This window comes from Phyllostomus discolor, chromosome 3 (genome assembly GCF_004126475.2).
Source record: "Phyllostomus discolor isolate MPI-MPIP mPhyDis1 chromosome 3, mPhyDis1.pri.v3, whole genome shotgun sequence".
NCBI classification, from domain to species: domain Eukaryota; kingdom Metazoa; phylum Chordata; class Mammalia; order Chiroptera; family Phyllostomidae; genus Phyllostomus; species Phyllostomus discolor.
Genome location: NC_040905.2, coordinates 161005617 through 161024297, shown reverse-complemented (window position 1 = coordinate 161024297; position 18681 = coordinate 161005617). Strand labels below are relative to the sequence as shown.

The window sequence follows — 18681 nt, the reverse complement described above, 5'->3', positions numbered from 1 at the left end:
CAAGCTGGAAAACTATAGCCTCATAATTTCTGGCTGTTAAAAACTAGTGGGGGTTGGGGTGGTGGAATAAGCTGCCAGTCTCTCTAGAGAGTCCATTTAAAGGGCCCACAGGCTCCTAGAATGAATGCAAAACAACCCATTCTGGGAACCACCACCAGGGCAGCAGCTAGAGGGGTGCCAGTCGCATATGGGAATGCGGGTAAAGTGACTGGAAACAGGGCAAGTGCTGAGCAAGCCTCAGGGGTAGTGTCCCTTTTCCAAACCCTCCTCCACAGACAGAGCCACAAAGCAGTGAAGCAGGTTGCCCTGACCTGACAAATACCTAAGGCTCTGCTCCATACCACTTAACAGGTGAACCAATACAGGGAGTCAAAGCAGCATTACCTAATACACACATGCACATGCGCACACAAACCACAGGGAGGCTTCCAAATTGAGGAGACAAGGAAATATGGCCCAAATGAAAGAGAACAAAACCCCAGAAAAAGAACAAAGCAAAACAGAGATAGCCAACCTAGCAGGTGCAGAGTTCAAACACTGGTGATAAGTATGATCATAGAAATCACTGAATATGGCAAAAGCTTAAAGGAAGAATGCAGGCTAAACTAAATGAAATAAAGAAAAACTTTCAGGGAACCAAGAACAAACAGAAGGAAGCTGGGGTTCAAATCAATGATTTGGAACGTAAGGAAGAAATAAATGATCAACCAGAGCAGAATGAAGAAACAAAAGCTCAAAAAATCAAAGAGAATAAGAAAACTCTGAGACATCTTCAAACATGTCAACATCCGAATCATGGGAATGCCAGGAGAAGAGGAAGAGCAAGAAATTGAAAACTTATTTGAAAAAATAATGAAAGAAAACGTCCCTAATTTGGTATAGGAAATAGACATACAGGTCCAGGAAGCCCCAAGGAGGCTTTGGGACAGAGAGTCCCAAAGAAGATGGACCCAAAGAGGACCACTGTAAGACAAATCATATTTAAAATGCTGAAGGTTAAAAGTAAAATCTTAAAAGCAGCAAGAAAAAAGTGGCTACCTACAAAGGAGTTCCCATAAGACTATCAGCTGATTTCTCAAAAGAAACTTTGCAGACAAGAAGAAACTGGCAGGAAGTATTCAAAGTGATGAAAAGCATGGACCTACAACAAGATTACTCTATCCAACAAAGCTATCATTTAGAATCAAATGGCAGATACAGTGCTTCCCAGACAAGGTAAAGCTAAGGAGTTCATCATCACCAAGGCTTTATTATATGAAATGTTAAACGGACTTATCTAAGAAAAAGATCAAAACTATGAATAGTAAAATGACAACAAACTCATAACTATCAACAACTGAATCTAAAAAACAAAAACAAACTAAGCAAACAACTAGAAGAGGGAGAGAATGAAAGACATGGAGATCATTTGGAGGGTTATCAACAGGGAGAGGGACGGGGAAAGGTACAGGGATTAAGAAGAAAAATTGGTAGAAACAAAATAGGCAGGGTGACGTTAAAGCATAAAAAATGGGCAAGTCAAAGAACTTACATGCTTGATCCATGGACATAAACTAAGGGTGCAGTGGATTAATGAAGAGGGTGGGGGTGCAGGGTGGAAGGGGATAAAGGGGAGAAACTGGGACAACTGTAGTAGTATAATAAAAATATATACTTAATAAAATAAAATAAATCAGTAAAGAACCATATCAAAATTACAAAATACAGAACCATCAGAAATTGAGCTAAATGAAGTCTGACTATGGAATTTAGAAAACACATCCATCCAGACTGGTAGGAGGGTCTTGGACTCAGAAGAGGCTGGTTTCACAACCATCTGTGGTGGATAAAAATTTAGGAGGGATATCTCAGGAGTGAGGAGCCTCAGTTCCACACCAGGACCCCTGGCCCAAGGTTCCAATGCCCAGAAGGTAAGTCCCCACAACTTCTGGCTCCAAAAATGAAAAGGGATTGAATTGGTGGAGGAAACTTCTGGAGCCTCAAGCAGTTCCCATTAAAGAACTCACACATGGACTTACCTACTCAGTCTCATTCCCTGAGAATTGCAGCACCAGTGTAGCAACTTAAAAGGTACCAGTGGCATACTGCGAGAAAATGAAGTGCTTGGCATCAAGGTGAGCAGAGGCCATTGTCCCTTTTCTAAACCCTCCCTGCACAGAGCCAGGAATCTGGTGCCATGTCTGATGCTCCCATCAAAATGACTAACACTGTTTGACCCACATTGGAAATCCCCAGAGACACCACCCCATCCAACTTAACAGCTGCTTTTCCACATGAATGGCTGGTCTAGGTTCATACCACACAACTTTCTAAATCCTCTCAAATAAGCAACAGCTGGCCTCAGTGAACCCCAGGCCTGGTACTAGCAGCAGGTAGCCTAGATTCACAGCTTAGCTTTGCCTGGAAATCTCCAAGCCCAGCACAAATAGCAGCCATCTCAGATTACTTTATAACTCAGGCAGGGTGGCTATGGGCAAAACACAGGTGAGTGTTGACCTTGGCCTGCAACATCTTGGAAACCCCAGGGCAAGTGCACCCTGTGGACAGCTACAGACCATGTCAGAGAACCACCACCCTGCCTCCACACAGCTGATCCTCTGGAGAAGGCAGAGGCTGGTGGTAAGTGATCACAGTCAATCCTTGCAGCTGACTGGCCTGGGTAAATCCCTCCCATTGATCTGCCAACAGCAACCAGGGCTCAACTACAAGAGGAAGGTGTACTCAGCCCACACAAAGGGTGCACCTTCAGTACCCAACTTGGGTGATAGGGGAGGCTGTGCCACATTAGGTCATACTGCCAAAACACAGAGCCAAAACAGCTCTACCTAATACATAGAAACAAACACAGGAAGGCTGCCAAAAGAAGAAGACAAAGAATCATGGTTCAAAAAAAAGAACAGATCAAAACCCCAGAAAAAGAGCTAAATAAAATGAAGATAAGCAATCTATCAGATACAGAGTTCAAAACATTGGTTATAAGGATGCTCAAGGAACTTAGCAACAACCTCAGCAGCATAAGAAAAGATCCAGTCAGAAGTGAAGGATTCAATGATTGAAATAAAACAATTACAGGAAATTTTATTTACAGGGAATAACAAGGAAATAACAGTATAATGGATAAAGCTGAGAATCAAATCAATGATTTGGAACATAAGGAAGAAAAACACAACCTATCAGAACAAGAAGAAGAAAAAGAATCCAAAAAGATGAGGATAATGTGTTTATCTCAAAGCACACTGTTGGATAACTTTAAGCACTCTAATATTTGCATCATAGGGGTGCCAGGGGGAGGGGAGGGGAGGGGAGGGGAGGGGAGGGGAGGGGAGGGGAGGGGAGGGGAGGGGAGGGGAGAGGAGAGGAGAGGAGAGGAGAGGAGAGGAGGAACAAGAAATTGGAAATCTATTTGAAAAAGTGAAATAAAAGTTCCCTAATTTGGAAGGAAATAGACATGCAAGTCCAGGAAGCACAGCGAGTCCCAAACAAGATGGATGCAAAGAGACCCACTCCAAGATATCATCATAATTAAAATGCCAAAGGTTAAAGACAAAGAGAGAATCTTAAAAGAAAGATTTTATTTATTTATTTATTTTTAGAGAGAGGGGAAGGGAGGGGGAGATAGAGGGAGAGAAACATCAATGTGTGGTACCCTCTTGTGTGCCCCACACAGGGGACCTGGCCTGCATCCTAGGCATGTGTCCTGACTGGGAATCAAACAGGTGACCCTTTGGTTCACAGGCTGGCACTCAATCCACTGAGCCACACCAGTCAGAGTGACAAAGAGAGAATCTTAAAAGCAGCAAGAGAAAAGAAGTTAGTTACCTACAGGGCAGTTCCCATAAGGCCAGTAGCTGATTTCTCAAGAAGAATTTTGCAGCCTAGAAGAGACTGGCAAGAAATACTCAAAGTCATGAAAAGTGGGGACCTACACCCAGCAAAGTTATCATTTAGAACTGGAGGGCAGATAAAGAGCATCCCAGACAAGACAAAGCTAAAGGAATTCATCATGTCCAAGCCATTTGTTACATGAAATGTTAAAGGAACTTATTTAAGAAAAATATGGAGATCAAGACTATGAACAATAAAATAGCAATAAATACATACCTATCCACAATTGAATCTAAAAAACAAACTAAGGAAACAAGGAGAACAGAGGCAGAGTCATAGGTACAGAGTGTTTTGATGGTTACCAGATGGGAGAAGGTTGTGAGGGAATAGGCAAAGAGGTACGGGGATTAAAAAGTACAAATAGGTAGTAACAGAATAGCCATGGGGATGAAATGTACAGTATAGGAAATGGAGTAGCCAAAGAACTTTTATACATGGCCTGTGGACATAAACAATGGTGTGGGAATTCTTTGAGGGACTGTGGGATACTGGGTGGAGGAGGGCAAAGGGGGAAAAATCAGACAACTCTAATGGCATAATCAATAAAATATAATTTAAAAAATATAAAATTAGTAACAATATCCAAAGGAAGGTTGCAAATAATTTCAATTCACATGTGTAATAACAGCACATATAAATTAACTATAATTAATATTTTAATAAACTGATTATTTGAAATTCTCCTAGTCCAAGTAATATTAATTAAAAAGGTAATTAAGTATTTACTTTTTTCTTACTGCTTACCTAAAGAAACTACCATCATATTCATATATTTCTGCATATTCACAATTTTGGGGGTAAAACATCACATTCATCTTGGTAAAGTCCCCTGAAAAAGTACTAGTTTGACAGGTTAATGAAATGTCTGTGTATTAATATGGAAAAAGTTAAAAAGTATTTTAACACTGCCAGAAGTTCTAATATGAACTACAATATGCTAGTATTTTCTCTTGAGGTACTCTTTATACATTTTCACTTAAGAATAATTTAATAGAAAAGGAAAGCATTTGTACTTTATTTTAAAGGCATCCCACACTGGACAGCATACACAAAATTTCCACTGTATTTCTAAATTAGTATTTAACTAGAAAGCATGAAGACAAACAACTATATCAATAATAATATTGCAAATTTTAGTGTCATTTGGCTTTGTAGAGGAAAAAATGGGTGCCATATCACATTCTTAGTGAGGCAGTTACTAATACTAGTGAAGAAAATCTAACAATATCTATGTACTGTATTTTGCCATGTATAATGTGCACCAATGTTTTTGGCCCAAACTTTCAGGAAAAAAGTCATTTGTTTTAATTTTTTAAAGTCAATTATTATTTATTTATATTTAGACACTTGTTTTTTTGTATTATTAAGGAACGTTAGCACTTAGTTTTAAACATGTTATGGTACAAGAAATTTGGTACAACAAAACCAATGATTGTATTTTAGAGTATTATTTTGCATGTGGATATTTTTATGGCTTTTTAGAGTTACACTTTTAATGCATAAGCATTAAATGCAATAAAAGAATTAAAAACATTTATATAGCCCTGACTGGTGTGCCTCAGTGGAATGTGCACCAGGCTGTGAACCAGAGGATCACCAGTTCGATTCCCAGTCAGGGCACATCCCTGGATTGTGAGCCAGGACCCCAGTAGGGGGTGCATGAGAGGCAGTCACACATTTGATGTTTCTCTCCCTCCTCTCTCTCCCTCCCTTCTCCTCTAAAAATACATAACATCTTTTAAACAACCATTTATATAGATATAGATTTAGTACTACCCATGTATAATGTGCAGCCTTATTTTTCCCTCAATAATTTGGGCAAAAAAGGTGTGCATTACATATAGCAAAATATGGTAATCAATGGTATTTAACCATTTTCATTTACAAAGAAAGTATACTGGACTGGATATTAACCACTGGCTGAGTATCTGAATTAGAACATTTCAATAAACTAGTAGTCAAAGAAGTTGATAAAATTTTATCAAATCTGTAATTGATATCAGAAAGGTGGGTTCTACAATTCCCTGCACAATCTGAATCGCTAAGTAATGCTACATTTGGTATCATCAGAGAATAAAAAGTTCCAAGTAAGTGAAATTAAGAGTGGGACTACCTTAAAAGCAGGAACAGTATTCTACTTATTTTTACTTTTTCAGGCTCTATCACAACACCTAGCATACAGTAGGTCAACAGTAAGTATTCTAACTACATTAAGTACATGTGTTAGCTGCCTGAGATTTTTCTCCATAGAGGCAAAAGATTTTAAAACATTAACAGAAATGTTCTTAAGATATATGTCTTCCAGATTCTCTGAACAAAGAATGAATATAATTTAGTTTTTAATGACTTGGGCCATCATTATCAACAAGTTATTGTGTTCTATTTTAATACAGTGACTCTCAGGCACTATTGGGATTTCTAGAGCTATAGCCTATGTTCCTATATTAAATGATTATTGACAATACATTTAGATTCATGCTTTTGTAGGTTTTTTTCAATTGTCTATCATTGATTCATGCTTAATCTGCCTCAAACTGTTCCTGTTCTAATTAGAAGCATATACTACTTGTAAGAATCATATCTTAACCAAAAGAAATTGGTTCTGTGTAAGGCTTATGTCTATTTTAAAGCATGACAGTATCCACATGTGGACTATGCCCTCTATCTAGGTTCCTTTTTATTCTCTGCCTGATTCTGGGTTAATTTTCCTTCAATATATAATGTATCATTCTTTTTCCGTTTTCTACAGAGTCTGGTAAAATGGTAGGAAAGTTTTATTATTGTTCAGTCCTCTCAGTTTTCCTATAATATTCTCCCCAAATTCATAAAAAACACTAAACTCTTTTATCTTTAAAGTTTAGAGTCTTTCAAAAGATCTTGGTATCTTCTGTAATATAAAAAATATGATGAAGCTCAGAGTTTCAGCCTTAAGCACCTCAAAGATTTAAATTCAAATTTTCAAAACACTTGTCAGTGGAAGGAGGTAAAAAACTGTAATGCAGTAAGTAGAAAATAATACAAATTTACTTGGGGCTTTGTAAAATTTTTACATTTAAAATGTTATTGTTATTTGAATAAGTGTGTGATATAGAATTCAAAAAGGTTTAAGGCAAATTATAAAACCCACACTAGGAAGCTCTAACTATAGAAGGATCTGTCACCTAGTTTAACTCTTGCTTGAAGCTCACTCCATGCTGGGAATATACAGCATTAATTCTCTGACTAATGTAAAAATACCAAACAACCCGTTTCCCTTTTAACTGAATCATGCTTTGGAAGAAAAGAGTTTTTAAAATACGTTTTTTGTGAAAGTTTCCCTGATGAGATTCAAACTATGCCAAATTGCAGTAAGTAGAATTAGTGAACAGTATTAAGGGTTAAAATCCAGTTCTTAGTTGAGCAGGGTAGTTATTAAATGTGACAAAAATACCCCGAAGCAAGACTTACTACAGATAAATGAAAATGCATTCTCAGACAATTCAGTGACTATAACCACTAAGTCAGTAAAGCTTTATCTTACCAGTCATCTATTGTTCTGGTTCACATTTCCTGTAATCTAGTCTTATTTTCTCACTATTATTTTGAACATATCAGTTAACATTTGATTCTTTAAAAAGTCCATGTTACCTGCACTTCTACCCTACACCCAAATAACATATAAACATGTAAGTGAAAAGTGTCTAGACTGCATGGTGACTTCTGAATAAACACAGCTTGAAAATAAGAGTAAATATTTTATTAAAAAAAAACAGAGCTAGTCTGACCCCTATTAAAATTAATAATTTATCCCCATGGTTGGGGACAGAATCTTAAGATCTTTAAGTGAATTTCTTGAGGTTAAGAACTTTATTTCAATGTCTAAATCCCTACCAAGTTCCTGGTAGTACACACAGCACACAAAAGACACTGAGGAAATATTTTCCTAACAAATAAGACTAAAATATGCAACTAAAACAGGTAAAGAAACTTATTTTATTGTTGTGCAGGGTTTCCAAATGGTCATTTTAATTTTTTTAATAGCTTTAAGTATGACCATTTAAAAACAATGTGATCCCTCCCCATTGCTGAGATAGCTTTCAGTTTTCTTAACCATTTACCAGAAGACCTAGAATAAGAAAACAATATGCATAATGATGCAACTGCCAAAGTTTAAACAACACCAATTTTAAGGACAATTTACAGAGTATTGCAACCCTATCTACAACTAAAGCCATTAAATAAAGTTAATTAGGGCATATTTAGGACTCTGAATATACCTACACACTGTAATAAAATAGATTTTGTAGTTTAAACACCTAACTATAAAATAATTTTGATATAATGCCTCACTGTGAGCAAATAAAATGTGGAATGGAAAGAAGAGGGGAAAATCCCATAATCCTTCACTATAATAGAGTAAAATTTCTTTGTTACAGGTGTTAGGAAATAAGATTAATGTATAATAATTTCTTTTCCTTATATCAAACTTTTACCACATGCAATATATCTTTTTGGGTCCATATAAATTCATATATTAAGTGAAATTTTATGCATGATTTGACTATATTTTCCACTTATCTGCATACCTAATTGCTTACTCTATCTTCGCTTTTAAAAATATATTACATTATCTTTCTAAAAATGAATAAAGAATATATTTATACAACCATGTTTTTTGTAACTTCTTCCTTCCCTAAGAAAGGTAAAAGGTAAACAAACTTAAGGGAGATCATAAACCATAATGGATCGAAGACAGCTGAGATGGATCTGAAGCTAAGGTATAGTTTTTTAACTATCTGATGGAATCACAAAGGGTAAAGGTTAATATTGACATTCAGAAGTTCCATCAAATGTGGGCATGAATTAGGAGTATATGATGCAATAAAATATTCTCAATTATGGGATCTGATATTTGATTTCATTGATTTCTACATAATTTTCAAAACATTAACATAATAAATTGGCAGCAGCAGAAAAAATTAGAGACTAAGGCCCTTGCCAAAACACATGCTTAAAGCAGGGTTTTGCAATCACCACAAATAAAAGTTTGAGGCCAGATAATTCATAGTTACAAAGGGCTATCATGTGCATTATAGAATCATTATAATGCAGTATATTTTTAGCAGCATCACTGGCCTCTAACCATTAAGTGCCATTATCACCTCTTCAACTATGATAACAAAACAGTCTTGAGGGGTAGGGAGTAAGGGTGAAAAATCATCTCTGATTGATAACCACTGGCTTATAAAAAACTCTGTGATAAAAAAAATGGGGTGTCACCATCTCTGATCTCAGCTTCTGATTTCTTTAATGTTTTGTTTAGCTAATGTAGACTGGTTAGGCAGGAGCATTATTATTATGAATTTAAAGTATCTGAAGAACATAATAAAGATTAGTTTCATTCATTACTTGAAACTCCTTTCCAATTCTTTTAAACATACTTTTACATATTGTAACCATTACACACATATTATTTTGTATGTTGTTAAAAATTTAACATCTCAGCCCTGAGTGGTGTGGCTCAGTTGGTTGGGTGTCATCCTACAAAGGAAAAGGTTGCCAGTTGGCTTCCGGGTCAGGACATATGCTTAGGTTGTGGATTTGGTCCTGGTTGGGGCACATGTGGGAGGCAACCAATCGATGTTTCTCTCCCTCTTTTTCTCCCTCCCTTCCCCTCTCTCTGCAAATAAATAAATAAATAAATAAATAAATTAATTAAACAAAAATTAACAAATTAACATTTCACAAATATTTCCATGTAGTAACAATGATATACAAATATTTTATTTCACTAGCTATATGATATACCACTGTGTTAATATTACTGTTTGGTTAGTCATCTCCCTACTGATGGACACACAAGCTTTTCTCAAATTTCCACTATAAGAGGTAGTCTGCAAAACACACTATTGTGTCAATTACTTTTTGCAGGGGAGAGGCTGGGAATGAAATGGGAATAATAAATGTTAAATCCCAAATAGGACTACAGGATTAAAGAGCACAGACAGTTTTATAGCTTTTCTTTCTTTGTTTTAAATTCATGTAGATTCTTTTCTTTTTTAAACTGATATTAGAGAGAGAAGGGGACAGACAGAGAGAAAAACATTGATTTGTTGTTTCTCTCATTTATGCATTCATGAATTGCTTCTTGTATGTGCCCTGACTGGGGATCAAACTTGTAACCTTGACACATTAGGACAATGCTCCAACCAACTGAGCTACTCAGCCAGGGCCCTATAGCATGTCTTACATACTGACTATGTTATTTAGAAATATTTGAAGTCTATCTTAAATCCTGCTCAATGCTAAAGTGCTTAATTGCTGAAAGATGTATTAGAAATATATAGTCTTACATTTTTATTTTAGTTTATCTATTTGACAAGACTATCATTTGTCATAATATAATCCAAACAAGATTTCTTATGAATAGCATCTTTTTTTTTGTCAAATGTTCACTTTTCCCTATGCCCAATCTCTATACAGATCTTTTGTTATTAAAAAAGATGGAAACCTCTTTGAAACTATAAACTATGATATAAAATGTAAGGAAACAAAGCTGATAGGAGAAGAAAAGGGTCATATAAAAAACTCAGAAATATAACCCCTTCTGTATAAGCTTGGCAAAATCTTCCAATGTTGATTACTTAGAAAGCAATAATGTCTAATAAATTTCAAATACAATAGGATCAGACAAATTTGTTAATACCTTTGTTCTAACTTTCTGGAAAATCAATACATTTCCTAGATAGGAAAGGAAATTTTCCAAATAATTAAGCAAAATGCAAATTATATCTCTTGACTAAAACCAGAGAAATGATAATAAAATGTTACGACTTCTCATAACATTTAGCTTTAGCTCACTAAAGAACCCCATGATCTAAATACTAATAGGAAGGAGAAAACCACAGGACTTTGTCAAAACTATAAACCTGTATTTATCTCAACCAGTTGTTTCACTTTAAACAAATCTCAGGTAGATAATTAGGTATAGCACTACATTATATAAAGAATACTGAGACTTTTTTGAGAAAGCCCTTAAATGAAATAATGGGATCAAGTGAACTAGAGCAAACTGAAGAAATTTAAAGCATTTTTCTCTCCTCACTTTATTAACCATAAATAAAACTAGTTGTCTTGCAAGAATGAATATATCTATCTAGATTTTAAAAGACTGCACATCTTCCAAAACAACAATAGCTCAATGGCAAAGCTTCTAAATAGTTAAGAAAGCTTTTAAAGTTTTTTCTTCAAGTTTATTTTTTTTAATGATTTTAGAGAGAGAGGAAAAAGGAGGGGTTGGAGGAGGGAGTGATAGAGAAAGGGGAGGAGGGAGAGAGGGGGAGGGAGAGGCAGAGAGAGAGAGGGAAAGAGAGAGAAACATTGACTTGTTTCACTTATTTATACATTCATTGGTTGATTGTTGTATGTGCCCTGACAGGCAATCAAATCCACAACCTTGGCATATCAGGATAACACTCTATCCAACTGAACTACTTGGCTAGTGAAGAAAGTTTTTTTTAATGAACTGTTGAGCTAGGTGAGCAAATGGGATAATTTTTCCTTGTTGCTTTGGTAGGAAAAACTATCTGGAAAGGCCCTGCAGACAGGCTCCATAAAGCAGCCATGTGTTTACATGAATCCATGTTACATCCTCTCTCATATATATAATTTCTATCTTTAGTAATGGCATTTGACAAATGAATGTTCATAAAGGATATATCTTCTTTGTTAACAAAGCTATTATTGAAAATAGGGAAGTCACGATAATTTGTTGACTCTAAACACTATTTTAGTTTTGGCAGTGATATCCTCTTATGAAGATCAATATTAATACTTAATTTGTCTGGTAATAGTGAAGGAAGACCACAGGCAAGGAATCAGTTGATATGGTTATAATGATCACCATGTTCATGCATTTCATTATTAAGAAAGTCCCTCGGGTCCTTACCATGAACCCACTTCCAATAAATATCGTAACTTGTTTTGTTATCCACAATATACACCAGGCATGGAAAGTACAATACATGGACACATACAAGAAATGACAGGATGAAAACAAAAAGACACACTAAAGGCAAAAATACAAACAAAACCTTTCATAATATATAGCATAAAGGCCTTTTGGTGAATATTTAGAATTACTGGTATTAACAGATTCTTAGGGTTTCAGTACAATTATTGATATTCATAATGACCCTTGAGTCATTAAGAAAGGGTTAAATTGTGTTCAAAATAGTACAAGGAGGCAGGGAAGTTTTTCATTAAATGATGAATTTCAGTTATGTAGAAAATTCAGTTATGTGGAACACCTTATTCCAAATTATGTCAGACAAATAAACTGATATTCAATATTAACATAAACATTCAATAAAGTTAATTCTTACAACTAGTATCTATCACACTCAGTATTAGCTTTTGTGAAAAAAAAAGTAATGATACTAAGATGTAAGCTTTTACTGTCTATTTCCCATTTCAGTGGTTGGGAATAAGCTGTTTATGAAAATCTTTTAGGCAGTTTAAATTAAAGGGAAATAGCCCATATGTTAGTAATCTCAATAAGATTATCCCCACTAAGTATAATACCAAGAATTTCTATTTCTTGAAGGGCAGAAATCATATTTAAATATAAAAAAATCCTCATCTGAGGACATGCTTGTAAGATTTTGGAGAGGGGGGAAAGAAGGGAGAGAGAGAGAGAGAGAGGAAGAGAAACATCAACTGGCTGCTTCCTGTATGTGCCCTGACTGGGGACCAAACACTCAACTCAGGCATGTACCCTAACCAGGAATCAAATCCGTGACCCTTTGGTACAAGATGACACTCCAACCAACTAAGCCACACCAGCCAGGGACAAAAATTATATTTAAAAACTGATATGCAAATACCAGGAGTCATGGACAAGTTAAAAATTTAGAGACACAAAATCTAGTTAATCAAACCCTATGCATTACTTAAATCTTTCTGATAAACATGTCCCCAAAGAATAGAATGTTAAGTATTTTTAATTTATGCTTTTTTTACTTTTCTACTTGTTCCTGTGAAGCAAAGCACTATGCTTATACCTCATAATACCACAAAGAAGTGAGGTAGATGGCCTTACAGAAACTTTAGGATGGCCCTGGCAGGGTAGCTCAGCTGGCTGGAGCATTGTCCCATACATAAAAAGGCTGGGGTTGATCTGCAATCAGGGCATATACCTAGACTGTGGTTTCCATCCACGGTCGGGACATGTACAGGAGGCAACTGATCAATGTTTCCCTCTCACATCGATGATTTTCTCTCTCTCTCAAATCAATAAAAAACATCATCAGGTGAGGATTAAAAAAAGAATAAAGAAAAACTCCAGCGTATGTGCGTAAGTCTTCTTCTCTTACAATACCATAAGTAAGTACATAAATCAATTATGCTTAAAACTATCCATTAAAAACAAAACCCTAACTTATAATACAGGAAGAAATTAAGATGCACACATTCTGTTTAACTGCAGCATAAAAACCAATTAGCAAATTGACTTAACAAAATTCTGTTTAGAGTCATAAAGTATGGACAATGCAATAAAAGTAAACAGCTTCTCCAAAAAACCTCCAAAACAACAACTATACATACCACCTTGATTAAAAGACTGTTCCTTCTACTACAGAACATTGATCCTTTGTGAGCATATAACATGAGATATATTTTTTAAAACTTTGGCTGAGGAGAAAATAGTCTAATATAAATGTTTTCTGTGGAATATATCACAGAGGTAAATTTTAAAACTCTTGATATTCCACATCAAGAGACTGCCCATATACCAGAAGTGTATGTGTGCATATATATATGAAAACACTGAGAACGTAAAAATCTAATAAAGATGAAAATAATTTTTAATGAAATAGTTTTATAATATACCATTTTCTGCATTCTCAGATTATATGTCAAACATAATGTTTTCTTGTTAATTGATGATTATCATTACGAACATTAATCTATTAGATTACAGTGATATTCCCAGGGGTATCACATGAGAGACTTCTGAAATGCTTAAAGCTGTTTTACTCCTGTATTAAAACAACCTTGGAAGGTTGTAATTTTATGATACTTCAGTCTCCTGCCTTCAGAGCATTACCAATGTCTTTTCTAAATAGCATATATAATGACCACTACAAATCTGCTAATATAAAGCTTATGTCACTAACCTTATTTCATACATAATTCTAGATTAACAGGTTCTGAATACAGACCTAAAAAATGGTTTCATGACATTCCTAAGGGATAAAACAAAGGGATTTTTAAAAAAAGCGATCACTGATTTTTCTTAATGCTTAAAACCTTCCCAATTTATTAATTGATATGTAACTATTTTTCAAATCTGTGATAAAACCAAACTATGAATGCCACTTAAATGGGTATTACTGATTTAATAAATAACATAACTGAGTGTTTTACCAAGTATTGAGTGAATAAATATAATACATGCCCCTGTACTCTATTCTCTCAAAAACAATAAAAAAATAAAGGTAAAGATTAATTATGAATTTAGAAAATATAGTGAAAGATAAAAAAAGATCTTTAGCTGACAAAAGTTAATAAAAAAGACATTATTTTTAGGCATGTATCAAAAACATCTGGGGCAAGATTAAACAATTTACATGTTATTAATGTCACAGTTAATTGAAATTTTATGTTACTAAGCAATAAACTTCCAATGACAGCACATAATTATTAAAAATATCTGCAAGGTAAGCATTACCCAAAAAACTACCAGTCAGAAAACAACCAACTAGTATATTGGGAAATATATAAAATTACACCTGACATAAACCAGGCAAACAAAATTAATTTACTTGCTCTGGTATAATTTTTATTTATTAAAAATGAAAACTAGACCACACAGAAGAAATAAAAGAAACAATGTTTCTAATTCATTGCAAATTTTTATGTCATTCAGGAGAACAAGATAAAAAAGGCTTTAGAAAAAAGCAGGAATAAATTTTTATGCTGACAATAATAGATAGAACTTTTGGATCAACACCTACCGATTTTTTTCTACTGTTTTCCAGATCTTTGAGTTCATTCTCGATTTTTGTGATTAAGTCCCTGAGTTCATCAAGATTAGTGCAAATAAGCTAAAATAAAACACAAAAACACAGCTTGATAACACATAATATAAAACACCCAAAATGTGGTAACAGAAGTTGTTTTTAACACACACTGAATTCACAGTTATTTGTAATAGCTAAAACCAAAGAAAGTTCTGCAGTTTATACTAGAAAAGATATTGGTTATGATGTATGAACTTCAGGCTTAGTATAAAAATAGCTAAAATTTCACCATTGGTGGTTTCATCCCACATTCCTATCTCTCAGCTTGCTTTATAATACGGGTACTTTCTTAACATTCTTAACTTTCAGCCCAGAATGACAAAGATCTGGAAACTCACCCTAGATTTCATAGGTTGCTGAATCACCTTTTAAGAAATACTTCATCAGGCATTCTCCGAGTAGGTGAACAAATGCACCCCTGGAAAACTGTCATTATACCTTTGCTTTGGTTTGCTAACTATACAATTAAACAAGCTGTTATTATTGCTGTTGGGATTGTTAAGAAGGACATCAACTACATGTGAAATATTCAAAGATCTAAATGAAACTCTCCACATGATCTTGGTAGTCTTCAGTAAGACCGTCTCCACACATTTCCTTTCAATAATTGTGTGGCTTATTTTATTTCACCTTGGTAATGTTGGAAAATGGCCAAAATAACTGTTTTTTAGTTAATAATCAGACTAGTTTGGCTTAATTTCTAAGGTTTAAACAGCGAAGTATCAGCAACAACAACAAAGTATTAGTAACTACACTTTAGTTCTTATAAAAGTATACTGTTTTTCCAATTAGTTTAATATATTTAACTTATTTCCTAAAATAATTTAAGCTTGTATTTTAAAACAAAACTGCAACCACACACAGAGGAAAAATTTTTGAGCAATGAAAGTCTGGCTGTAATGTTTATGCTGTGTGATGGTTTTAAAAACATACTGTACTTACAAAGCTATGAATTCACTATTAATTTTTATCAGCCCATGTTTGTTACATTCATTAGTTTCTGTGTAAGGTATTGTTTTTCCAAAAGGCCTACTTTCTTTTAAAAGAAAAAGGACAAACAATGACAAAAAGAAAAGTAGGTTGCAACAAGATCATTCCAGTAGTGACTGAGTGACAAAAATGGGAGAGTAGGAGCCCCTTAAACTTCCTTTAATATAAGGCTGAATCATATGAAATTGCTTATATGACTGATTTACAAAGACAGCAATATAGTTCAACCTAGTAAGACTAAGGAAAATCCATCACAGGTATTATAAACTATGAGTATTAACCATTATCAGAAATACTAGAAATATGTACGAACATTCAAACTCACGAAACTGACAATGCAGGTAAGATTATGTATTTAAGTAACTCAATTACAAAGAAAAAATAGTACACAGTATTTTAGCAGGACAGTGCAACTAATATTTATTACAAACTACACATTCCCAATTGCCAAATCTAAAGTTATAGCAGAAAAGCTGACAGTCAAGCAGTCAAGTGGCTAACTATGTAAGTGCCTCTAGAATTGAATGATGTCTTCCATTTTATTATACCTATAAAGCCTCAAAACAATGTTGATCCTACACCAGGTTTTTACTAAGTATTCAGTGGAAACTAAACTTCCCACTGTATAAGCAGCTATGACTACCATGTCAAATTTGCCCCAGAGCTTGCAGATGGTTACACCCCTTTCATTGAATTGGTGAACTAGTTAATATCATGGCAAAGATTTCTCATTTGCACATATGGCAAAGCTCAGAATAATTTTCACTTGCATCTTAGCTGTCTCATTATACAGAGAATAAGGGTATATTTTGCATGTAGTTTTTAGAAACTTACAGTAACTATGAAAACATATATCCCTACAACTAAGCACACCCTAAAAAAAGTAAATATCCTTTAATTAACAATTAGTCATAAGGTCAACTAAAATTTATATTCCACTTAAAGGAATAATTAACAGTTCTGATGTCAAACCATAAATGATTTCCACAGCCTAAGAGCTATATAAAATAACAGTTTCGAGTGGCTTAACCAGTTATTTAGTTGTATTAAATCAATGCTTGTCAAACTTTAATTTAATGTGCATAAAAATCACCTGGGAATCTTGTTAAAATGTGGCTTTTGATTTCGTAGGTCTGAAGTGGGACCTAGGATTCTGCATTTCTAGCAAGTTCCCAGGTATGGTCTGCAGATCATATTTTGAGTAGTAAGGTACTAAATGATTATGAATTACAAATATGCATGGATACTGAAACCTCAGGTATTAAGGAGCTAATGAGTATGGAAACTCAGAAAGATAAATTGCCAAACGGGACAGAATACTGATTTAAATGTACAATAAGACAAATGTTTCTTAAATTAACTGACATGACTTTTAAACATAAATTTTGTTGAATCTGAGAGTCAAAATATTTTAGTAATACTTATTTTTACAGTATCTTGAAATGACTTAATATCTACATAATTTATACTCTTTACATATTAATATATATCTCTTTCTACATAAATTTGTAATACATACCTAAAACAGGGTTAACTATGAACAATTTATCTTCTTTATATATTAATATATACGTCTCTATATATAAATTTGTAATACATACCTAAAAAGAATTAGAAAATTCTTTTATAGGAACATAATCTCACTTTTGGTACTAATATTGAAACAAAATATAATTTGATTTATGCCAACTCTGCCACATACACCCTCTATTTCCTCTCTTTTACAAAGTAAGGTACATGTGACATTTAAACTCAACTCTGAATGGTGCTTTTAAAAATAGAATCAATCTAATAAGTTCTCCTTAATAAGGAGAACAGGTGCAGTTTTTGAATGAGGCAAAACAACTTATTAAACCCTTCTTCTCATTACCTCGAATTTGAAAAACATACTTGAGGCTCAGGGCCTCAGGGGTGAAAAGGAAAGCTCCACAAGCAGCTCAGATTACAACTGGATCACTCTTCCAACACTCAGGAGAGGGGGGTTTTTAGTCTCACTGTAGAGGTTGTAAGAAGAAGTTTAACCCTCAAGAAGAACCTCTTTAAAACAGTCACAATCTCCCCTCAAGTTAACCTTTCACTTGATACATGACAACCCATGACAGAGCCATGAGCTATAAGGAACCAAAAATATGTAATTTGGTCCACACCTTGGCTTAGTCTAGAAAGGTGTACTTCCAATTCATATACATGCTAATTAAAACTAACAGAGTTACTAACCTAAGAAAACACACTGGTAGAGAACCACAGAATTTAGGATTCATTCTTCTCCCATTATATCATGTTCTTCAAGGGGTCCTTCTAAACAAAATAAAACTAACTGAAAATGTACTATAGCTTTGGAATTCAGTTTATACCTAACCTTTCATTTCTATTAAATTGTAAATATTAAAAGGTCTTCTCTTCAAATGAGGCAGAAATGCTTGTATCTAGTGGAGGGGAAGTCCTGTAGAAATCAAAAGAACTCTATAAGCATATCTCAAAAATTATAAAATAATTCATTTCTTACTTTATTACTACTTCAAGCTAGAAATTATGCTCTTTGGGGATAAACTCAATAGTTTTGAGAGATAAGTACTTTATTTGTTCCAAAAAGGACATAAGGTAGCATAAAATAAATTAATATAGTAAATTAAAAAGCAAAGGGATACAGTATAGAAAAGTCAAAATTAATAGATCCAGATGAAATGTATCATGTTCACTCTCATTCTAATAAAACAATTCTATAATTTATTATGAAAACTAT

At 34.3% G+C, this 18681-nt stretch overlaps 1 protein-coding gene across 3 annotated transcripts in view; it reads right to left on the bottom strand.

Annotated features, from left to right (window-relative positions):
- The window catches only part of KIAA2026 (KIAA2026 ortholog), a 137479-nt gene that overhangs the window by 30471 nt on the left and 88327 nt on the right, over positions 1-18681 (bottom strand). For 2 of the 3 annotated variants that reach the window (XM_036021657.1, XM_028527423.2), the window contains exon 5: positions 14883-14972. The exons of the other annotated variant lie outside the window; for it this stretch is intronic. In XM_036021657.1, the coding sequence (XP_035877550.1) occupies positions 14883-14972 (90 nt within the window). The remainder of the gene's footprint in view (positions 1-14882; positions 14973-18681) is intronic. 3 annotated transcript variants of the gene reach the window in all.